At 42.6% G+C, this 25,288-nt stretch overlaps 1 protein-coding gene across 28 annotated transcripts in view; it reads left to right on the top strand.

Moving 5' to 3' along the window:
• LOC310795973 (neurexin-1a-like) overlaps positions 1 to 25,288 on the top strand; it is a gene marked incomplete at both ends in the record, with an annotated part of 449,961 nt that overhangs the window by 24,215 nt on the left and 400,458 nt on the right. For 9 of the 28 annotated variants that reach the window (XM_083658094.1, XM_083658102.1, XM_083658099.1 and 6 more), the window contains 2 exons: positions 12,908 to 12,937; positions 15,522 to 15,533. The exons of 5 other annotated variants lie outside the window; for them this stretch is intronic. In XM_083658094.1, the coding sequence (XP_083514220.1) occupies positions 12,908 to 12,937; positions 15,522 to 15,533 (42 nt within the window). Of the gene's footprint in view, positions 1 to 9,631; positions 9,650 to 12,907; positions 12,944 to 15,521; positions 15,534 to 15,973; positions 16,034 to 25,288 lie in introns of all 28 variants that reach the window. 14 more of the 28 variants (XM_083658104.1, XM_083658095.1, XM_083658092.1 and 11 more) reach the window with 7 other exon arrangements.

Here is a 25,288-nt window from a genome sequence, read left to right as displayed (position 1 = left end):
CGAGGCCACAGGCCGAGTGGGATAACAGCTTATCAGCGGGATATATTCGCCACAACACACTATATTCGCCACAACACACTATATTCGCCACAACACTGTATATATATATATATATATATATATATATCTCTCTCAAAGCAGTAATAGAGAAGTAATGGATACATTATAAAAGTGTGATGTTTATTGTTAGTCTGTTGTCATGCCCGCAGTTGTCCTCAGTAAATCCTCTCTGGACTGGCCTGGTTCATGAACAGGAGCACTCCTGCTGCCAACGTGAGAAGTTCCCTATAGAGCAGCATTAAAGGGATGGACCTGTAGCCATGAGAATTTAGCATCCAGCCTTTCTACAATGAAACTTGTTTGTAGATGACCTAGTTTGTCAAAGTAATGGCAGCATTATAAACTATTTCAGTTTGAGGCTATTTAAAAAGGAACTACTGTACCTCCGTTGCTTAGTGTCAGATGTTTTGTAAATCAGAATGTGTACCATTATGTAACACATTAACACTACTTTCAACTCATTCCCGTAACACTGGTATTTATTTATTTATTTATTTATTTATTTATTTATTTATTTATTTATTTATTTATTTATTTATTTATTGATTGATTGATTGATTGATTGATTGATTGATTGATTTATTGAATTAATTCATTAATTATGTCAGTATGTCATGTTGAGGCATTCATGAAGGTTGTAGATGGAGGCTATGTGAGGGTCAAAGTTACAGTATGTCACAGGGCTTAAAATTCACTTTGCAAACTAGGGGGGAATTCCCCCCTTGTTCTTCAGATAGGGGGGATTTATAGATTTTGGGGGGATCTATAGACTATTTATTTTTTCTTTCAGGCGATAGCCTACTACTAAAATACCTGCTTCTCCTGTCCAATAAGCGATAATACTGTAATTTCACATTTTTTTATTTAAAAAAGGAAGTAGTTGCTTTTTAGTGGCTTTTGTCCTGTTTTTTTTCTGCAGACTAAGCCATAGGCTTTTGGTTCTATGAAAGTCTTTATTTTTTTGTATTGAGTGATACTCTACTAAAACACTAATAGCATATTATATCAGAAGTGTTCTTTGTTTTGTGTTCACAATAGTGATGTCAGTTTGATTGGTTAGAGCTATGGAATATTAAATCATCCATATTTGCTCACTACATCTGCCTTTCTTACTGTCATTACTGGCAACTAAACCTGTTTGAATTTTGCATTGGGGAGAGTTCTATTGAAGTGACTATAAACCATCTGTGTGTCTTTCACTTTTTATTGAAAATGCTTCCACCAGATTTTCTGCTTTATGAGAAACGCCATTTGAAATTTTGAGTGGCGACAACATCGTTGACATCACTGGCACTCGGCATAAGGAGGATTAACGTTATTATTAACGACGTCATTATCGATATCAGATTCTTCATCGTCAATAATGTAGCGCTAAACATCACTGACACTGACGTTACTCGGTGTTGACGTTTCAGCTAGAAGTGCATTGTTGTTCGACTTGTCCTGTTTGTTTTTTCTAAGCGGGTCCCCCTTCTGAGGACGTAGTTTTCCTTTTTAGCCAGCGATCTATCATGTTTGCAAGCAGCTGTATCCACCGAGAAATCAGCAGAGGAGCGTTGATGTCGAGAGGACTGAGGGACACGATATTTTTTTCTCCCCATGATGGCGAAGGCATGACCCGCCCCTCTCTGCCTCTGATTGGCCTAGTGTCAAACGTTCATCCAATCACATTCGCTTGGCTATCCTGCATCTCTTTCTACAGTCTGTGCTCAGTGGGTCAGACCGACAGCCGTTTCGCTTGCTAAGCACCGTTCCGCACAAACATAGATTGGTCTGCGCAAATCATTGAGGGATTACTCCCCCTTTATAAATTGAAAATATCCCGGAATTCGGGAAAATGTGCGGGATTCCCGCAATCCCGCGCCGAAGTTTAAGACCTGATGTCATGTTGAGGCGTTCATAAAGGTTGTAGATGGAGGCTATGTTGAGGGTCAAGGTTACAGTATGTCTGTAAGTAAATGGAGAAGAAAATTGATTCATAGATTGATCCAGGTCAGGGAGGCATCAGCTTGATGTAAAGTTGTAATTATTTTCCAAGGCCTGTATGGCATGTCTTGCTGTTCGACATGATCAACAGCACAAGTCCCAGATGTAGATCGTCTGATAGAGAGTTGAGTGCATTTTGGTGTCGTGTTTCTAGCACAATGGCATTGGGATCACTTTGTCAAGGGGATTAAATGGATTTACTTCTCTGGATTAGGAAGTAACCAGCTGGGTACATTTTTGAAAGGTTTGATTGGTCCCCCGCCAGGTGATATTGTTGTTGATTGGTCCCTGCCAGGTGAGCTTGTTGTTGATTGGTCCCCCCCAGGTGATTTTGTTGTTCGAGAAAATCGTCTTGTGTGAAACCATTGTGTGTGAAGAATTGGATGTAGTAGTCTAATCTTTCATCACATCATTTGGGATTGGGACCCAAAGGAAGGAGAGGCTTAAGCTTAATTGATTGCAGGGCGCTCAACATTTTTGACAAGTGTCTTTCGACAGAAATAAAAGAGTCACACGCCGTCTTTAATTTATACTTCAGGTTTCAGTCGTCTCCACGGTAACAGCGAGCCGGCCCCTCCTCCCAGCAACAGTGTCTCCCCACGGCTTCACTCCGAGCCGTCCGAGGAGCAACGGTTTGTTTTCCTCTGAGTTAAAATGACTGTAAAAACATCTTAAATCACAGTTAAATCTAAATAAAAAAATTCCCACGGACGCTCGTTTCTGTATCTCCCCACATCGGTTTTGACAGACCTCACTCCTCTTTTCAGAGAATCGTTCCACTCCTCTAGACCTCCGCCCACACCAGCCCTCTGTTTTCCCCGGGGAAAGCAGCTGCTGGCTGGGCAGGCTGGCTGCCACACCGTCCGCTACACTGATGGAACTCTCTCTCTACCCAATCACGGTGCACCGATACACTGACTGAACTCTCTCTCTAGCCAATCACAGTGCTTCACTGACATAACTCCCTCTTGAGCCAATCACAGTGCACTGCTACATTGACGGAACTTTCTCTAGCCAATCACAGTGCTACATTGACGGAACTCTCTAGCCAATCAGAATGCGCAACAAAAGCAAAGTGTGGAGAGACACTTTTTTCTGTCTCTCCTGACGTCATATCTGTCGAGAGACAGTTTCAAAAGTAACGAGTGACGAAGCATAAATTGGGCTTTACTGGTCATTTCCATCTCCATTTGTCCACTGTTGGGATGTAATCAGTGTGTAGATCTCTCTTCACATGAGATTGGGATGTAATCAGTGTGTAGATCTCTCTTCACATCAGATTGGGATGTAATATGTGTGTAGATCTCTCTTCACATCAGATTATGACAGATTATGATGTAATCAGTGTGTAGATCTCTCTTCACATCAGATTATGATGTAATCAGTGTGTAGATCTCTCTTCACATCAGATTATGATGTAATCAGTGTGTAGATCTCTCTTCACATCAGATTATGATGTAATCTGTGTGTAGATCTCTCTTCACATCAGATTGGGATGTAATCAGCGTGTAGATCTCTCTTCACATCAGATTATGATGTAATCTGTGTGTAGATCTCTCTTCACATCAGATTATGATGTAATCAGTGTGTAGATCTCTCTTCACATCAGATTGGGATGTAATCAGCGTGTAGATCTCTCTTCACATCAGATTATGATGTAATCTGTGTGTAGATCTCTCTTCACATCAGATTATGATGTAATCAGCGTGTAGATCTCTCTTCACATCAGATTGGGATGTAATCAGTGTGTAGATCTCTCTTCACATCAGATTATGATGTAATCTGTGTGTAGATCTCTCTTCACATCAGATTGTAAGAGATATAAATGGCGTATAGCGTAAGTATCTCAAATTGTATTTCATTAAATAGCATAAAATGATCACTCTACCTCTGAATCTTAATTTGATTGCTAATAATTAGAGGAAGGGAAGCACTCTAATAAAATGTTAATTTGTGTAATAATCCTATGTAGCTTTTGGCAGTGTAAAAACAAATCATTGCTCTAAAACAGGTCACTCATTTGAATTGAAATGCCAAATGCAATGAAGACTACAGATCCACCTCATGGAGTTGAGCTCATGATTTCTGTGGCATGATGTGTGAGTCAAAAGGTCAAAACGCACTCTTTGACGTCCTGACACCAGGAGGCGCTGTGGCTTCTTTTCGTCTCTCTTCTGACTGGTAATGTGGTCACTTTGTAACTGCCAGCTGAATGCTTGCCACATCACAATGCTTTTTCAGCAGCGTGCGCTTTCTCATCATCAAGCTACCCTTTTGTGAACAAACTGCACATGTTTTCTCTTAGAGTAGAACCTCATTTATCTAAACCGCAGACAGGCAAACTGTCATATTCTGAAGAAGGTTTCCGAATTGCAGTTTTCCAAAACAAACTTCCATTCCTGATGGCCTTCGATAAACAAGACACTGTTTAATATGTAGTCACAATATTATGGAACCATCATTAGAAAATATATATGAACCAAATTATATTTGACCAATATTCAACAATATTGCTCTTGGTTTATTAACTGGATTGTATTATTGCATTGCAATTTGTTCACAAAATGTTGATTTGGTTTTGTGCATGGTACAGTATCTGATTTGGAAGGGGAGCCAGTGATGATGGTAAGTTTTTGGTCAATGAATCGCTTGAATGTGGGCAAGAAACCATTTAAAAGAGGTAGGAGTTTGTTTTCTAATGGCAACGGCTTTGTTGCCTCAACAACCAGGCACACGGTTACAATAATTGGATGTGTTTCAAAACTTTTTTTTTTACAGATATTAGAGTTTGCATGATCTTATCTGTTTTTGTTTACATTTGATTAAGAGTGATTTCAGTTCATTACATGTACATCATTATTTTGGTGAAAAGTCAGATGAAAGAAAAAAATCATGAAATGATTAAAAATGCTGCTGTATTATCAACAAATTCAATTTTTTTTTGCATATGTTGTGATTATAAATATTGTAATAGTACTGTAAATCAGGAGTCATTCTACAGGCTAAACAAGAGTGAAGAGCTGTTGACTGACTTATTTGTGTTTTTCTTGTAGGCGATCTATGGGCTTTTACACCCTCTCATTTCAGTGTTTATGCATGTTTCTGTGTTCACATCATTTTTGTCAAATCTATTTATTTTCCCACTGTTATAGTACCATGGAATGCATGACACCTATTTGCTAACAATTAGCAACAAGTAATTATTCTCCCAGTCTCCTTTAGAGTGACAGATTTCATGTGGTAGTTTTTTTTTCACTTCCACAAACCTCACTTTGACAGCCAAAAATAGTCACACTCACTTTCTCTCCCTTTGCATTGCATTGAAATCTCCTACAGTAGACTTCCAATAACATGAAGCCCATTGGCCATTCTGCAAGCTTAGAGGCATTACTACACAACCACTGTACTGTATGCATGTGTTTTCTCTTGCAGTGCATTTCATCACATAGTGTAGTGCAATGATTTATTTAGTGGGCAAACGAAACAAAACACAACATATGACACAGACAGATATCCACTGATTCTGTTGAATTCAATAGTTATGGTACGGCAAGTTAAACCCCATCAGTTTAAAGGAGAACTTCACCGAAAAACAATGCTGATTTATTTTGCACATGGTCTCACACATATCCGAAAACTAGAAACAGCTTTGAAGACGTCCATTTAGTTTGATAGTTATTGAGTTAAGTTGTGGGCCAGTGAGGTCAATTTGTGCACGAATGACATCACAACTTAACTTAAATCAACTCTCAAAAAATGTCAAACTAAATGAAGGCCTGCAAAAGCTTTTTTGTGATCAAATATTTTTTTATTTTCTTTCAGGGGAGCAAGATATTAACATACAAGTATATGCAGATACATGTGTGGGCATGAAGATACACAGGCACATTATTCAAGTTTCAACTCGCTCTCCCCTCATAACCTCCCCGGCCTGCAAAACTCTTTACAGTTTTAGGATATGTGTGAGATCATTGTGCAAAATGAATGTTTGAAAATGTGTCAAAGGAATAAAGGATTCGATGGTCCAAACCCAAGAAATATGACTAATCAGCATTGAGCTTAACTGTGTGCCCCATAGCCACTGAGCATCCCATGCCCTATATAACCAAGACTGTTTCTTTAAACGTTTCATTGTAATGTGTGAGGAGAAACACCTGAAACACAAAGTCACATACAGAGCTCCTTCAAAGTAAAGGCTTTAACAGACTGTGCGATGTTGGGCTGCCCCAGAAGAAAGATGACCAATGTGAAAGAAACGCGGAGATATCTTTGATCTTGGCTATAAAAACGCTCGCCCTGCGTAGCGCAGTGAGAGAGGTTCAAAGATGGCCGCTGGCACAGTCTTGCGACCAAAGATAGCCTAGGACGAATTCTGACTATCAGAAATGTAGGGTGACACCTACGAGTCTGATAACAACCAATGGAAATGCCGCGTGATCATATCAGTAAAGACGCTAAATTCTAGTAGAGGCCAATGAATAGACCCTTCTCACGGGGGCCATTTTGTGTCGAGAAGCCAGGGTAAACACAGGTGCAAGCAAAACACTAATGAGGGTTTCCAACTTCCATGATTGGAATTTGGAAACCCTCATTAGTGTTTTGCTTGCACCTGTGTTTACCCTGGCTTCTCGACACAAAATGGCCCCCGTGAGAAGGGTCTATTGTTGACGTTACCTCAAGCTCTTGTTGGCCTCCATGTTGGTCTCTGTTCCACAACCGAGCACATTGTCCTCCTCCTCTTCTTCTTTAGATGTTTTTCCATGCACATACATTTCACTTTGCGAGGGCTCCATGCTTCATTGTTAACTCATTGAGTGCCAGCCACTTTTGGAGAACGGACGCTCCCAGTGCCAGAGTTTCAGAGCGTTTTCAGTGATTTCTCGAGGCCCACAGAATATTGTGTGATATTACTATGTAAACACTGAACACGCACAAAGAACGATGAGACTCTATTCTATCATCTGCAAAAAAAAGTTTATTGATCCCATTTTCCGTTCTTTAGTTATGAGCCGGAGAAGATAGCTTGATTCATCCAAATACAGCAATTTTTTTCTAGAAGCTGAGATAATTGGCCTTTTGTGAAATTAATCATTTCAAGCACATCACTGACTCTGAAGCTAATCTTTTCTAATGTAGTCACACCTCAAAAATAATTTCCTTCAATAAAACAGTTTAGGCCAGGGAATTTTGTTTGGCAGAATAATATTTTTAGCTACAACCAGCAGCGCTGGCCCCTGCGTGCGCTGCTGGTTGCAGCTTCTTGCTGGTTTTGATTTGCTGCTGGTGGGTATCGGATATTCTGGCTTGCGTTTGTCAATCCTGTCCTGCTGCCTGGGTCTGTCTGGGTGTTGCGTGCTGCTCTGCGTGCCCCCCCCCCCCCCCCCCCCCCGCCCCGCCCCGCCTCGCCTCAACTGCACACTCCTCCTCCTGTCTGTGGTGGCTCTCTGCTGAGTTTGCTGTGCGCACAGTGAAGGGTGCGGAACAGCCAGGCTTTTTTACAGCGTTCCGCGTGTGTTTGTCACCGGCAACGATGCTTCCAGTTGAGAATAATAACAACTCCACGGTGTGGATGTGCAGATGTGCTGTCGCAACCGACACGGAGCGGCTCAATTGTGGGAGCAGATTGGCTGCTGCAGGCACAGCTGCAGTAACGTGCTTCAGCATATCGATGCATACGGATGCGATGCGATTTCCGTTTCCATAACGACTTCTTCTTTGTTTTTTCCTTGCCTTTCTGTTATGTGGAGAGCACTGTCGCCACCTAAGGGTTTTGTAAAATAGGTTATAGACCTCCAATAGCTACAATAGTTGTACCAGAGATGTATCAGGGATTGATCCACGTCCCACCGTCAAAAAACGCAATTGACGACAACCGTCGTCATTGGCACTCTACGTCAGTATTTGAATTGACGACAGCTGTCGTCATTGGCATTCAATGAGTTAACATCTCTCCAGACAACTGTGGCGCACATTGATGCGTAGCTGCAGGCCGCGCGCTGCTGGCGTTTGATCAACTGGTATTGACGGAGAGACGTGCGTCGTAACCTGCGAGCCAGTAGGTGTCCTCATCGTACAGTCTACACACATCAAACCTGATGTCGTACCCAAGTTGATTAGATCCAATGTCGCTCAGTTTGGCCTGCATTAAACTTATAAGATTGCTAAAATCTTACCGTCTGTAGGCGGCTTAAGAGATTTATTGCAATAATCGATGAAGGGAGAGACAGGACATGAAGGCAAAAGTCTATCACAGCCTCCTCCTACTCTGTCGGCAGTAACGCGTACAGGACGCAGCCTCGCCAACTCACCCGCTCTCGGCCATGTTGTGTCGGCCATGTTGTGTCGGCCATGTTGTGTAGTCATCAACTTTTCTGATTTACTGGAAAGAGCTGAGCAGAAGGTCAGGATGACCTCGCTGCATCCCTCTGTTGGAACACTGTTGGATGCTGCTGACCTGCCAAAATAAATCTTAACACAACAGAGATGAACAGATTATCATTTGGAACGGGCTGCCTGCAGAAAACAAACTTGCTAAATGAATGCGGTATACATACAGACAGTGTTGCTGTCTGGAATGTTAGTGGTGGTAGGGTGCTCCTCTGAGACTATGATTGAGTGAAACAAATGAGTAGTCGAATTCTGAGGCTAGGCCTAAATAGTCTTATATTGTTATACAACTACTGTATTCCAGATCAGTGTACTGTCCAAGCTAAAAGTCAAAGTCAAAAAAAGTCAAAAAAGTCAAAAAAATAAAAATAAACGCCTGCTTTAGTCAGTCACATAATGACTTCAAGAGGTAATGATGGCACTGGGACAACAGGCTGAAGACCTCTGTTCCTCTGTGGGGTTAACAGGGCACTTCCTCTGTGGGGTTAACAGGGCACTTCCTCTGTGGGGTTAACAGGGCACTTCCTCTGTGGGGTTAACAGGGCACTTCCTCTGTGGGGTTAACAGGGCACTTCCTCTGTGGGGTTAACAGGGCACTTCCTCTGTGGGGTTAACAGGGCACTTCCTCTGTGGGGTTAACAGGGCACTTCCTCTGTGGGGTTAACAGGGCACTTCCTCTGTGGGGTTAACAGTGAGTCACTTCCTCTGTGGGGTTAACAGGGCACTTCCTCTGTGGGGTTAACAGGGCACTTCCTCTGTGGGGTTAACAGGGCACTTCCTCTGTGGGGTTAACAGGGAGTCACTTCCTCTGTGGGGTTAACAGGGAGTCACTTCCTCTGTGGGGTTCACAGGGCACTTCCTCTGTGGGGTTAACAGGGCACTTCCTCTGTGGGGTTAACAGGGCACTTCCTCTGTGGGGTTCACAGGGCACTTCCTCTGTGGGGTTAACAGGGAGTCACTTCCTCTGTGGGGTTAACAGGGCACTTCCTCTGTGGGGTTAACAGGGCACTTCCTCTATGGCGTTAACAGGGCACTTCCTCTATGGGGTTAACGGGGCACTTCCTCTGTGGGGTTAAAAGGGCACCTGCATGTGATGTTTAATGCCTTGCATGTTGACCACATGCAATGGCCAGTACTAGTCTGCATGCTGCTTACTGAATGTCTTCCTCTCTCTCTCTCTGCCCGTCCGTGCTTCCAGAAGACACCCATGCTGAAGGTGGGTGTATTAATCGTTAGTTTCCATTCTTGCTGTATTTTGTACATTTTCCTGGCTAAGCAAATGTTTCAATACTGATAATGATCCAATGGTATTACTGGACTGGTAAGTCAGATTAATCATAATAGTAGAGTTTCCTAAAGTGCAATCATTAGAATGGTTCACTCATTCACTCACTCACTATTCCCTATGCAGTGTTGATCATATCTCACTCACTATTCCCTATGCAGTGTTGATCATATCGTGAACTATATGGGGAATGACCAAACGAGTTTTGGACACTACCTCAATCTTCTTCTCCTTTGGTAAACACGACCACATTGCATTGTGGTATATGGGAGAAAATGTAGGGTACATGCGCTGTTCACTAGAAATTGCAGTGCATCGTGGATATGTTATAGTGGACTATATAGTGAATCAAATTAGCAGTTGAGAATTCGGACACCAGTAAAATAAGTAAAAAACTCTATTATATTATACTATTTCTGTAATAGTGACCGGTTTCGAACAGGGCTATTTTCTTGACAGCCAAACTAAGCTACTGAAAATACAAAAAGGCCCAGGACCAGTGTTTTAATAGCCTCTGAATAGTTTTCTCTAGTATTAAAGTAAGTAGTCTTGGCTTCAGCTTTTTGCCATTCTTTGAAATAAAATGAGGCAACCATATTGTTGGTCATAATTTTAACACACAAGTTATACTGTATATCCACATCTGATTCAACTACCACTTCAATTATGTCTTTCATATCATTTTCAAGAATAAGATTGTAATTCGCCAGCTTTGCAACCCATGATTCAACATCTTAAATGCTTGACTAGGTACGGTATTAACTTCAAAAATTGATCAAATTAATCAATAAGAAACTAAAAAATAAAGTACTAAATATCAGCAACAACTAAATCACCATTCATGAATCCACATCTCCAACAATGTAAAAGGTGACAACGTTTTCAAATCTCTGAAGATAATTCAAATGGATACACTTCTAAAGACTTATGCACAATTGATTTTCCTAAAAAGTGCTCCTTAACCATAATTAGACTTAAAGAGACGTTCTACTTCCCATCCATTCACACTCCATAGAGATTGAGTTGAAACATTTTTAGTCTGAGTTTGAAATCACTATAAAGTGCTAGCTGCACTCTCTGAATATTGTGGTAGTGGACAGATGATCGAGCTAAAGGGAATTACTGAAATCAAAGATTTCACGGGGTAGTTTGTTCCAATTAAAGTCCAATCACTTAACAAGGGCTAGCATTAGCCAGTTAGCTAGCCAGCAGTCAGGTACTTTGGCAATGTAATACCACATTACTCAAATGGTGTATGTGTTGTCTGATGTTGGAGAGTTACATTACAACACGAAATAGTTTTCACCTGGATGCCAATGAAACACTTATTGGCAGGAATTGTAACAGTCAGCCAATGCAGTTAGTGCTGCACCTAGACTCTACTGTGTATTGTTAATGTGTTTTCATATATCAAGGTCGATCAAATGTTCCCTAGAGCAGTGGTTCTCAAAGTGGGGACCAGGGACCCCCAGGGGTCCTTGAGGGGGTTCTAGGGGGTCCCCAGCAACAAGGCGAATAATTTATTTCCACTATACAGTAATTCCATCCATAAGTAGCACAATGAAATAATGTATGACTTAGGGCTGTTCGATTTGGCCTAAAAATAAAATCTCAGATTTTTTTTTAATACTATTATACTTCTCTAACCATTTGTTACCCTGCACAGCTCAAAAAATATTTTTTTCCCTCATAAGTGATACAATTTAGGCTTTTAATCTGAAGGCAGAACAACCCAACTTCCTGTCTCAGCTTGGCGCAGGTATGCCTAGCTAACTTCCTGTCTGTTGCTTGCTAACCTGCAGTCACTTGACATGGGTATGTGGGTAACAGACAGAGACAGGGTGAGTCAGGCTGCTAACGTTAAAGAAGCTGTACTCGGTGGTCCCACGTGTGGTTTTGTGGTTACGTGTCCTAAAGGCAACATTTCACCGTCCGGTGATAATGTGTCTGTGTTCGGCAAAAGTGTGTGTGTGTGTGTGTGTGTGTATGTGTGTACGCGCGCTTGCGTACACACTGCAACACACTGCTCCCACTCCAAGTGTGCTTTTTTGGAGGTGTTGAAATCAGTTTGTGGTGCACTCGTGCTGCTGTCTTCAGGAGCCACGGCCAGAGACTTCACAGTATGGCTTTTACAGCGGGGAGGAGGGACAAGGAAACAGCACGCAGACATGAGAGAGAGCTGTACCGTAATTACCCTAGTTAAAGTGAAAATCGATTTGACGATTTCCGTTTTTTTAACATCATCCTAACTAATTTATTCGAATTACGATTCAAAATCGATTTATCGTGCAGCCCTAGTATGACTATTTTGGTCTTGGGTTTCATGACGAAAAGCAAATATCTTATCAGATAGGGAGCCTGGGACAACGTCTTATCAAATGGGGGTCTGTGGTCTAAGTTGTGTCAGTTTAGGGGTCCTAGACACAGAATGATTTGACAACCACCGCTCTAGATTCTGCATTCCCCTTAAACAGTGCCATTCAAAGGAATGCAAAACAATTTATGGTATTTTTACACATATGCCTCAGTCAAATGGATGGACAGACCATGAGCAATACTTCCCCCCTAACCCTAACCCCCCCCCTCTTCCCCATGAGACAAATGTTATGTGGATACTTTACAATTGTTTAAGTTCAACACACACAAAAACAGTCTGCAGCTACTTTGTCTTTGGGTTTGGTCATTGAGTGGTAAGGGGGTTCATCATTTCGTCTGTGTGGGCTTCTCATCTGGGGAAGATCAGCCAAGCTGAGTTTAGATTTCTGAAATATCTAGTAAGTGACTGATGATCAATTGCAACCGCCCTGGTTGACTAAATGCTCATCAAGCCGACCCTGTCTGTGCCCCCCTCTCTCTGTGCCCCCCCCTCTCTCTGTGCCCCCCCCCTCTCTATGCCCCCCTCTCTCTGTGCCCCCCTCTCTCTGTGCCCCCCCCTCTCTCTGTGCCCCCCCCCTCTCTATGCCCCCCCCTCTCTCTGTGCCCCCCCCTCTCTCTGTGCCCCCCCCCTCTCTATGCCCCCCTCTCTCTGTGCCCCCCTCTCTCTGTGCCCCCCCTCTCCATGTCCCCCCTCTCCACCCCCCCTCTATGCCCCCCCCCCTCTCTCCGCCCCTCTCCTCCCTGTCCCAGGAGATTGACACAGCCTCCCCTGATCCCTTGTCCTCTGCTGACTGTCTCTTGTCTTCCTTTAAGGTCTGGCACACCTGATGATGGGCGACCAAGGTATGGGCTCTGTTCCTCTCCCCCTCCAAACTCCATTGTCCCTCCTCCTGCTCCCATTGTGCCTCGAACTCTTGTGCAGCTGGGCTACTCAGGCTTGACGCTTCAGATATGGACTGTCAGTTATTTCAGTTATTTTCAATGCCCTACTTGATTTCCATTTTCCCAGTGACTTTTTTCTCTCTTCTTCCTGGTTCTGTATTGACCCCCTTTTCAAGCTCATTTGTGACACGGTCTGTCAGAAGAGGTAACAAGTTAGACATTTGTTACGTCGCACAGCTCCAGATAAAAGATACAAAACGCAAGTTTAAATGTTGAAGAACGCACTCAATATAACAAACAACAGTTTTAGGATCACTAAATATGTTGCTTTTAGTGAGTATGAACTTTCAAATATGCATATCTTCTTCAACTATTTTCAGATTTCAAGGTATGCCACATCATGTGCTTTCATAATCTGTAAATAACTGAAAAATGACCTTGGCCTACTTGTTACCTAAAACACACAGGGCCCTATCTTCCAAAAGCGGTAATTTAGCGTTTGCGCTCGTTTAACGCCGTGTGCAATGCAAATTGGGACACAAGAGCATGCCTGTGATAATTGTACTGGGCATAGGCGTGCCACATGCCAAAGCAGGTAGATAGATGGTAGGGATGGGCATCGAATTTCGAATTTTCGAATAATCGTTGTTATTATCAAGGTCGACTTTTATTATTGAAATTCGAAATTCGTTTATTGAAAAAAAAACAAAAAAAAACGTTTTTTTTTTTTTTTTTTTTTGTGAGTGAAATGTTGCATTGTCTCCCCTGATTGTAAGTATAGTCGAATCGCTTGGTTTGAGCAAGTAAAACAATTTTTATAAGCAACCTCTCCCTCTTCATGGGATTTCATCCGCCATTCATTTTTCCATAAACCTTGCTTAAAATGCTTATAAAAAATTTTTACTTGCTCAAACCAAGCGATTCGACTATACTTACAATCAGGGGAGACAATGCAACATTTCACTCACCCAAAAAAAAAAAAAAAATCTTACATTTTTAATTTTTTTTACATTTTATTTTTATTTTCGAATTTCGAATTAAATTCGAATTTGGCCAGCGAATTTCGAATAGTGTTTTTGCTAGAAATGCCCATCCCTAATAGATGGCATTATCCTATCGTCAGCAGCACGCAATTACTTTGCGATAAGAGCTTTTAAAAGCACCTCTTACGCGCTAAATACCCCGCTGCGCTTGAGCGCACCATAATCTCCGTGCTGCGCAGCGCAGTGCAAAGTAAAATTCCTTTTGGATATGTCATTACGCACAGCCTTGCCACGCCAGGACATCAAATTCTGCTGCTAAAATTATTGGGTATTAGCAGATAATTCAGTGAGGCAATCAACTACTGTATAACTCAGTGAGAAACTTTCATCACATCGCAAAGAGGGAAATGAATTGAGAAAACCTGGACAATGGATATAGGCTATTCACCTTCACCTAACCCATAACCCGGAGGGTCGTTGGCACCACAAACGATCTGGCAATAAGCTCTCTCCATCTCTCTCTGTCCTCTGCACGAGTGAGTCCACTCTATTACGCATGGAGAGAATTACAGCGTATTGCATGCCTTGTGCACACACAGCGATTGCGAGATGGGAATCTGATTGGTTTGTTTGATGTAACGCCCAGGCATTGCCTGGCCACACCTGTGAATAATTCTGGTGCTTAAGACCGCCCAAATTACGTTTGCGCAGGCATTTTGGGGGCGCAGATGATTTGGCATGGCTCTAATCTGCGCCTGCGGCACGTGCCGTGAACGTTTCCGCATCCCCGCCGAGAATTGCACATTTCGGGGCTGTTTTAACAGAAAACAGGGAGGTCATGTCTACCCAGACAATTATATAACTTTTAAACAATTACATTTGTGTATAAATCACTACAATATGCTCCCGTGAGGTGGGGATGCGTTTAGCTGCTGCCGGGTGGTGGTGCAAAACTCGGCATAACACCTGGACACCTGCGCAAGGCAGACCGTTATCTTCCCTGCCTTAAGGCACGCGCAAACAGGTGTGCAAGTGCAAATAGGGGATATCGCCTGTACCAAAATAGGGCCCACAGTCCCTGTCACATCTGGCTTCCCACTCCCACATCTCTCCATAAACCGATCTTTCTTTTTTCTGTTTAATTATTCATATCTACATCCTGCTCTTTCATGGTGATGTGTTTCAAGCAATTCACAGTATTAGGATCTTATGCATGTATTGTCTGTCCTCACCACCGCACTGCATGTCGAGTGTCTAAACCGACAGTCTGTCCTCACCACCGCACTGCATGTCGAGTGTCTAAACCGACAGTCTGTCCTCACCACCGCACTGCATGTCGAGTGTCTAAACCGACAGTCTGTCCATTCTAAGTCTACATTCGACCTGCTAGTGTTAGTCACTAGCTTATAACTGCACATATATTGAGCCATCAAGCCTCTTTCTCCTGTCCTCTGTCCTTTTCCGTCTTGACCATGGCACTTATCGGTGTCTCCTCTCCTTCTGTTCCCCCCTTTTTGTCTGGAAACCGCTTTCTTCATGGAACATTCCATCAAATCTCATAGGTAAAAGTAAAGGTACTATTTGTTTAATTCTATGTATCCATAGAACTATGACTGCAGTGTGTGTGTGTGTGGCCTTATATGCTCGTACTGTATGACGTATATAAAGTCATTGGCATTTATAATTGCTTTCTCCGCTCATAATGTGTATGAAGGGTGTTCAAGGTAGGTGCTTTTGCACTCACACTTTTCTGCTGTGTCACTTGTTTGTATTCTGCATGGGAATCATAAGTGAGGGTCACATGGGAATATCAACCCAATAGTTGCTGTGGTCGTGTCAGCACACCACCACCCGGCGGTAAACACTTTCTTTTGAATATCTTGGCTGTTGGGTTGCGGTCCTGTTGGGTCGTGGTCCAGGCTTGCCTATAGTGTTGTGGGCCTCCCATCCTGGCTGTGATGTGGCTCACCTCTCCCTTTGGGGTAAGTGGACTTCTGATGGTTTGCCGTTTGACTCTCCTCCTCAGGGCAGAGAGGGGAAGCTTGGCTTCTAAGGTCCCTACTGAGCATTCAAGGTAAAACTTTGTGATTCTTTCAAGTTGTTTTTTCTCAAGTAATGCCAGTCACCATTAGCTTACTGATGTGTGGGAAACTTGAATATACTATAGTATATTATACTGTATGCAACTTTTTAGGGCCCTTTTTTTTTTTACACTTTAAAGTATCTTTTAGCTCTGATGGAGCTTTTGATACAAGGAATATCAGCTTATAAGAGGTTAAAAAAAATTCTACATTAAAGCCATAATCAGTTTGTTTACTTTTTATAGTTTGTAAACATTTGAGCAAAACAGGCTTGTGTTTTGAGTAATGGTGCAATAATAACAATTAAAAGACATTGTCCATCTAGAAGTCCGACAAGAATATGACTTTAAGAAAAAAATAAAAATGTTTGTTTATGTTTGAATGGCCCTAAAAATGTTGCATAGTATACCTTTAATTTGTCCCTTCTAATTTGCAAAATTGTCTGTGATCATATAACTTTTCAGATTTCTCAAAAAAATCTTTTTGGATTTGGTGCTATGATTAATATAAAATTTTGATTTTGATATTCAAGTTTCACTCACATTCTAAAATAATGTATTCCATGATTTCATTTCATCATCATTATTATTCACATGACTGTGCTTTTAGCATACCTAGTTTTGCAAAATCTTTCCAGCAGCGACTTTGCAAAATGTCTTCTTCTTTACACCAAATATATAATTGTGTGGTATGTTTAATGTTATTTGTTATTATTGTACTTGTGAAGAATCGCCTGAACAGGTAAGACTCCAAAATTCATAACAGTAGCTGCACAGTATGAATAATGTAGTGTTCTGAGTTTGGACAGGAATGTTGCCTACAATAATGTCAGATGTTACACAATGGTCTCCACATGCTATATTTGCCACTGTGTCTGTCTTACACACAAGTGAAATACACACATCATTGAAATCATTATCATTATAAATTGGATGTGTGGGAGGATCATTTGACCATCTTCTGAGGTAAGTGGTATTTACTTAGTCCTACTGGTGACATTGGTTGCATATATTCTGCAAATGGATGTCATACTATTTTTGCTTGATTATGCAAATACTTCAGATGAAATTGAATATTTCCTGAATGCAATGGATAGCCTGTCTACACTTGAAGTCTGAAACCCATATACAGGTAGTTCACGAATTGTTTGAAGATTGAAGGTCTCCCCATTTGATTAAATATCCAAAATTGTGGCAATGCCTGATCTGTTCTTGATGAGAACACCAGTCTTTGTTGATGTTAGTAAGGTGAAAGAAAATGAAAATCTTTCACAGGAGCCAGGTATTTTGTTTTCGAGATAGGTTAAAGCATTGTGTTTTTGACGTTAGCTAGGCCATGCGGAGTACACACTTGCTGCAGTCTGGTCATTGCAGCATTGTAATACAGTATGGCATACCTGATAGCCCTATACAGTCTGCTCTATGTAGCATTATGGCATTATCTGGCCCCTATAGGTTTTTACGACAATATACCAGCTTACAGTAGATGTGGCAGAAGGTGAGCCACAGGGAGAGATTGAGAGAATGCTGATGCTGCACAAAGCTGACAGAGCTCAGTGCTTCTAATTTGGGCCAAAGCTACTATAGTTGTCCCCCGTGTCGTACAGTGAGTAACCAGCACAGTCAAGTTATGTATGGTCCCTGTGTCATACAGTGAGTAACCAGCACAGTCAAGTTATGTATGGTCCCTGTGTCATACAGTGAGTAACCAACACAGTCAAGTTATGTATGGTCCCTGTGTCATACAGTGAGTAACCAGCACAGTCAAGTTATGTATGGTCCCTGTGTCATACAGTGAGTAACCAGCACAGTATGGTCCCTGTGTCATACAGTGAGTAACCAGCACAGTATGGTCCCTGTGTCATACAGTGAGTAACCAGCACAGTATGGTCCCTGTGTCATACAGTGAGTAACCAACACAGTCAAGTTATGTATGGTCCCTGTGTCATACAGTGTGTAACCAGCACAGTCAAGTTATGTATGGTCCCTGTGTCATACAGTGAGTAACCAGCACAGTCAAGTTATGTATGGTCCCTGTGTCATACAGTGAGTAACCAGCACAGTCAAGTTATGTATGGTCCCTGTGTCATACAGTGAGTAACCAGCACAGTCAAGTTATGTATGGTCCCTGTGTCATACAGTGAGTAACCAGCACAGTCAAGTTATGTATGGTCCCTGTGTCATACAGTGAGTAACCAGCACAGTCAAGTTATGTATGGTCCCTGTGTCATACAGTGAGTAACCAGCACAGTCAAGTTATGTATGGTGCCTATGTCATACAGTGAGTAACCAGCACAGTCAAGTTATGTATGGTCCCTGTGTCATACAGTGAGTAACCAGCACAGTCAAGTTATGTATGGTGCCTATGTCATACAGTGAGTAACCAGCACAGTCAAGTTATGTATGGTCCCTGTGTCATACAGTGAGTAACCAACACAGTCAAGTTATGTATGGTCCCTGTGTCATACAGTGTGTAACCAACACAGTCAAGTTATGTATGGTCCCTGTGTCATACAGTGAGTAACCAGCACAGTCAAGTTATGTATGGTCCCTGTGTCATACAGTGAGTAACCAGCACAGTCAAGTTATGTATGGTCCCTGTGTCATACAGTGAGTAACCAACACAGTCAAGTTATGTATGGTGCCTATGTCATACAGTGAGTAACCAGCACAGTCAAGTTATGTATGGTCCCTGTGTCATACAGTGAGTAACCAGCACAGTCAAGTTATGTATGGTCCCTGTGTCATACAGTGTGTAACCAACACAGTATGGTCCCTGTGTCATACAGTGAGTAACCAGCACAGTCAAGTTATGTATGGTCCCTGTGTCGTACAGTGAGTAACCAACACAGTATGGTCCCTGTGTCATACAGTGAGTAACCAGCACAGTATGGTCCCTGTGTCATACAGTGAGTAACCAGCACAGTCAAGTTATGTATGGTCCCTGTGTCATACAGTGTGTAACCAACACAGTCAAGTTATGTATGGTGCCTATGTCATACAGTGAGTAACCAGCACAGTCAAGTTATGTATGGTCCCTGTGTCGTACAGTGAGTAACCAACACAGTATGGTCCCTGTGTCATACAGTGAGTAACCAGCACAGTATGGTCCCTGTGTCATACAGTGAGTAACCAACACAGTCAAGTTATGTATGGTCCCTGTGTCATACAGTGAGTAACCAACACAGTATGGTCCCTGTGTCATACAGTGAGTAACCAGCACAGTATGGTCCCTGTGTCATACAGTGAGTAACCAGCACAGTATGGTCCCTGTGTCATACAGTGAGTAACCAGCACAGTCAAGTTATGTATGGTCCCTGTGTCATACAGTGTGTAACCAGCACAGTATGGTCCCTGTGTCATACAGTGAGTAACCAGCACAGTATGGTCCCTGTGTCATACAGTGAGTAACCAGCACAGTATGGTCCCTGTGTCATACAGTGAGTAACCAGCACAGTATGGTCCCTGTGTCATACAGTGAGTAACCAGCACAGTCAAGTTATGTATGGTCCCTGTGTCATACAGTGAGTAACCAGCACAGTATGGTCCCTGTGTCATACAGTGTGTAACCAACACACTCAAGTTATGTATGGTCCCTGTGTCATACAGTGTGTAACCAGCACAGTCAAGTTATGTATGGTCCCTGTGTCATACAGTGAGTAACCAGCACAGTCAGGTTATGTATGGTCCCTGTGTCATACAGTGAGTAACCAACACAGTCAGGTTATGTATGGTCCCTGTGTCATACAGTGAGTAACCAACACAGTCAGGTTATGTATGGTCCCTGTGTCATACAGTGAGTAACCAACACAGTCAAGTTATGTATGGTCCCCTTTTACACAGCCTGTGAAAGCCACCATCGTTGCAGCATCATTACGCCTCACCTCCTGTTTAAAAGTCGGAGGACGGAGTGGCGAGTCATTTTGTTCCGCCTTTCGTTCTGCCAGTGGAGGTAGAATCAGCCCCGAATCAACGTCTGTTTAAAAGGGTAACCCGCGGGAAGACGGGTCGAAGCTCAGCTCATTCATAAAAATAATGACAGGGGAAGCCACCTCCAGATTGAAGTTCTACTAACAGAAATATGTTGCAGCAGTGGAATCGCAGTTTACTGCAGTGTCGTCTGTGCACGTTACCTTCCAAAAAACAACTAACGTTATAGTATTCCTGTGCACTTATAGCCTACTAAATAGCCTATATCCTAACAAATCCATAACTCCATGTAGGAATATTATAATAGATTTGACGTTATGGCCGTCACAGCAAAAAAAAAGGGGGAAAGGTATAAATGAGAGTAAAAAAGTAGCCTATATGCGATCCATGACTGCAACAGGGGCGCAATGAGGAATGCTCTGTGCCTATTTATGAATAAGTAGGTTAGGCTATTTATGCTCAAACGATGTTGACATTAGTAGGCAAAATTAATGGACATAATAATAAGCTTAACGACCACCTGTCAGAGGAATACGCCCACAGCAGTTTCCCCCCCGCTTTCTGTTTGAAAAGGCAACGCTGGCTCATTTGCGAGCCTTCCCAACTGCAATATTGCGGGATCTCTGTGTAAAGGTGGCTAGTGGAATCAACACATTCACGTTATGTATGCGGTCACAAAGACACATCCCCACTTTAGTGGGTGTATTCAATCTAAAAGTGACTGTCGTACAGTGCCTGTGTGCACGTCTGTTTGGAGAATATAGTGTCTTTGTAGCCCTCTTGAGGTCGTCTTGTCACATTCACCACTTGTATGGTTTATCCTGTGTTCCATGAGGGAACGGACTAGTAGTGTATGTGTTGCATTTAGCTGCTCAACTGACATTGGATTCGTAAAAGCTCATTTCCATCCAGCTCCAGAGAGCAGGGCATATCTTAATAGCACTGGGCCAGTGGTATTGTAGTTAAAAACTGCTATTATAGCAGTCATTAACTGCTACAGTATACACTGATTATACACTGACTATTATAGCAGTCATTAACTGCTACACACTGATAAAACACTGACAATTATAATCATTATCAGTTGACTCGACTACAACACTCCCACTGTCTGGCACACAAACAAGTGCAGGCTGTGCAGCCAGCCTCACAGGTAGCCTACAGCTGTGCTATTTAAACATCCCTATACTTTTGAATAGAATTGCTTTACATTTTTAAAGATGGTAAATTGTCCCTTTTCGGGATGCCATGCGTTCCCTGGGATTTACTGAACTGGGCAGGTGGATAAGGAAATCATTTTCACAAGTTAGTTTGCACCTGATGTGTAATATTTCAATCACCATTATACAATCATATTAATTATTGTGTCAAAGGAAGCTGCTGTTCAGATCAGAATGCCCTACTCCCTTGTTCTGTCATGTTCCAGAGAGCAAATACACGGCAGCCGTATAATTGGGTGTCAAACATTTGTAAAGCCAGCAAATGCCTTCAAATAATAGCTTCCAGTTTGCATCATCCCCAGTGATCAACTTTACAGGCGGAAAAGGTTCTGTTGTTCAGGTTTCCTGTCATTTGTTGTTGTTGTTGTTATTGTTGTATATGAGTTGAAATTGAATGCCAAATTGCCAAACATGAGGTAATTCAATAGTCATTTATGGCTAATTGTGGGAGTTGACGGAGTGTGGATATTCAACGTGTTCCCTTTGACACGAGCCCAAAGTGGTTTGTGATTTAGAACAACTAGAAATTGAACGCTCCTTTGTAGCGTCCCTCGCTACGGCCGCTGAACTGGCAGTGCTCATTCTTACCGTGCCTCGTCCTCGTCCTCCTCCCCCTCCTCTTCCTCCTCAGCGCTCATTTCAACCATACCTCATTGGTCTTCCCTCGAGGTCTCGCACATGCGGCTCGCGGACGCGGCTAGGCCACTACGCAACCTTGCCCGTGCGCAGTTCAGCAGTTGTGCGCTGCGCCGTGCCGGAATCAGCCGCCAAATGATATGAATAAGAGACAGTCCATATTGACACAGTTAGCATGTGTAGCATTGGATCAACTCAAGGACTCCATCAGGACAAATGGAGGCTATATGAATGGATGTTACAACGGCAGCGATGGTTCTCAGAAATGCTTGATGTTGTTTTAGGATGATCGATATAACGAGTTGCTCATTTGAAACACGTGAGACGTTTGCATTGAGGACGCAGTGGGCTCTTAAGAATCGTGTGGAACGGCATGTCAGCATGCAACTTGTCAAGACCTGCCTGCCTCCTTTCTCTGACAGCTAACACGATAGCATGTGGTGTGCTCTGAATCAACAACAGATGTTGCCTTTGTAGTTTAACATGAAACCTGGAAGACTGGCAGTGCAATCATTTCAGCTACACTGCCTCCCTCACTTTCTTAGTATAACCTTAGATATTAAAGGGACAGCTCACCCTAATATCCAAAATACATATTTGTCCTCTCACCTCTAGTGCTATTTATCCATCTAGATAGTTTTGTGTTAGTTGCCGAGTTTTGAAGATATCAGCCATAGAGATGTCTGCCTTCTCTCCAATACAATGGGACTGGATGGCACTCGGCTTCTGGTGCTTAAAGCAGAAAAGAAAGAGAAAAAAACCTCAACAGCAATGTCTCTTTCCAGAAATAATGCTAGCTAGTTCCTACATGAAACTGCAGCTAGAGCAGGAGCTAGCTAGCAGCTAGCGGGTGTAGTTTGGTCAAAAGAAAATAGTTCTGTGGATCTTGGGTAAGCGGGTCATGATTTCTGGAAAGAGACATTGCTGTTGAGATTTTTTTTTTCATGCTTTGAGGACCACAAGCCGAGTGCCATCCAGTTCCATTTTATTGGAGAGGCAGACATCTCTATGATCGATATCTCCAAAACCTAGCCAAGTAACACAAAATTATCTAGATCGATAAAACAGCACTAGAGGGGAGAGGAAAATATGTATTTTGGATTTTAGGGTGAGCTGCCCCTTTAAGTATGCTATCAGTCTTTTCCTTGTTAATTAGCTTCCCCATGTGCTGGATGGTATGGGCAAAACAAAGGCCTCCCTAATGAGTCAAGGCTCAGTAATGCTGTGGGCTGCTTGGTCCACAGTTCTCCTAGAAGGCATGCTCACAGCTAATCACTCCTAACAGAATTATTCTCAGTGATCATCAGGACTCGTGGAAATGCTGTTTCAGAAGCTACTACTTCAGAATATCCAACAAAAACTAATTTGGGATCATATATAGTTATTGAGTTCTTGGCATATTATATGGGTAACATCATCACCATCTGGTCTGAAAACCCCAACCCTAAGAGCCTGACTGAAAGCTGCATACTGCATAGATCATTTCCCCCCTCTCTCACAGTTAGGAAAGGGATGTTTACAGACTCTGCAGAACTGAGTATTCACCTTATTCACCACGCCCACTTTTTCTCTCTTCCGCGTTACCCGCAATTGTATTTGTTATTCCGGGTCAGCGCTAGTTGATGGCCAATTTCAAAACAAATGTCACTATGAATGAAGTTTGGCAACATTCAGAAGCTACACTGCGGCCAACTTCAGTTCATAGCATTCCTGCTGCGAGGAGCCGATGGCTGTACCCGGTCGGCATTTAACGTTAGTTACAAAAGCACGTCGACAGTGTTTTCTCACTGCCAGTAGCCTACAGTAGGGTTTGACAGATAGCTAGTCCGACCAGTCAGCACAGCCAGCGATCCCAGTCCTCGCTGCTCGTTAAATGAAATATTTCCAAATAGGCGTTATTCTGATAAACTGGTCACATATTTGGAATGTTCTCATCCGAAAAAATATTAAAACTTTACAACAGTGTGTGTTTTTTTTACTTGAAAACATCTTTTTGGCAAGTCTAAATGACTACGGTAGGCGTCATCTACTTCCGTGTCTAAAACGGAAAGACGATTACAAAATGACGTCATGCAGAAGCGTCCTTGTATGGGCAAAGAATAAGGTGAATACTGTTGTCAAAATCAACAGCGAGGTTTAGAAATCGTGATTAACGTTGGCAACTAGAGATCAGGCTAAATGTAGGTCCATGTTAGGGGAAATGACTGTAGCCGTATTTCATGTAGAGGGGTGTGGTTCTGTGACACCAGAAGTCACTGCTGGGGATTCTGGAGGTGTTGTGGAGGTGTAATTCAAAGGAAACATCTATGGTGACATACTGACACACTCAACCCTGTCACATTTAGATGAGGTGGTTAGTGAATGGTGCCGCCTGTCTGACGGGGCTGTGGATTTATGATGGCAGAGTATACTACTTGCCAACCTTGAGACTTCAAAAATAGGGAGGATTTCACAACCAAAGCCAACCTTTCCTGTTTTAAACAACCTTTGTGGCCTTCGAGTATAGATTCCTGAGTTTTACGAGGTGCACTTGAATGCACCGTGAAGTCCCTGTCGGCACCCGCAGACGTTCGATAGATTTTTAAGTGGAGATCAATGGCGCGACCGTGCCTCCGCAATGGAGGCGAGCGGCTCTCTTTGCATGGAAACCAGCATAAGCTTATAACAAGAGAAATATGGAGGAATTGTGACCTGGGAGGAAACCTGGGAGAAGGCAGTGAAAATTGGCAGTCTCCCGGGAACATCTGGAGTGTTGGCAAGTGTGTGGCAGATGTCCTCTATAGTTACCATTAGTGAGTTAGTAGATCATTCTTTTGACGTCTGAATTCTGTATGAATGCTCACTTTAGAATATGGCACAAAGGAGTGCAAAATTATATTCTTTGTATTGGTAAATGTTCCATTGGAGATTGTCTTGCTGGTAGGCTGTCCTAAAGACAAGCTGCATGACAGCCATCCTCCTCCAGCAAGAAAACGCTTTCAAAACAGCGAGTGAAGTGAAATGCCAGCGCTTACAGAAAGAAGTGGTCCTGTTTGTGTCGCGTTGCATTTCCAGTCAGGCAGAAAGCAGCACTTGTAGAGAAATGTCAACGTGGAAGTGAAGGGACATATTTACAGTGGCATCATCTTGCAAACGTCACGTTTACATTCGATTCCAGGTTTGAAGCGTCGGCAGCATTTTTCAGACCGTGTTGTTCTTTGCTTTGCTGAGGTGTTGGGTTTTTCGCAGGCTTTAATAGCAGATTACCAACTTCCATTTCAAAGCTCGTCCCTCATTGGACCACGGTTTGTCACAGCACTTCATCTGTCAAAGGAAGCTGGCTCCTCCCCTAAACGCAAAAACAAGACAAGTCTTAGGCAACTGGCCACTGAGATTTAAAAAGGCATTGACTCCACCAATTAAAATGCAGTATTCTCCTCCTTCAGTTCTAAATTCACTTAATGACTCATGTTCCTTCCTAACA

This window comes from Poromitra crassiceps, assembly GCF_964638095.1.
Source record: "Poromitra crassiceps genome assembly, chromosome: 22".
NCBI classification, from domain to species: Eukaryota; Metazoa; Chordata; class Actinopteri; order Beryciformes; family Melamphaidae; genus Poromitra; species Poromitra crassiceps.
This window is presented reverse-complemented; position numbering and strand designations above follow the sequence as displayed.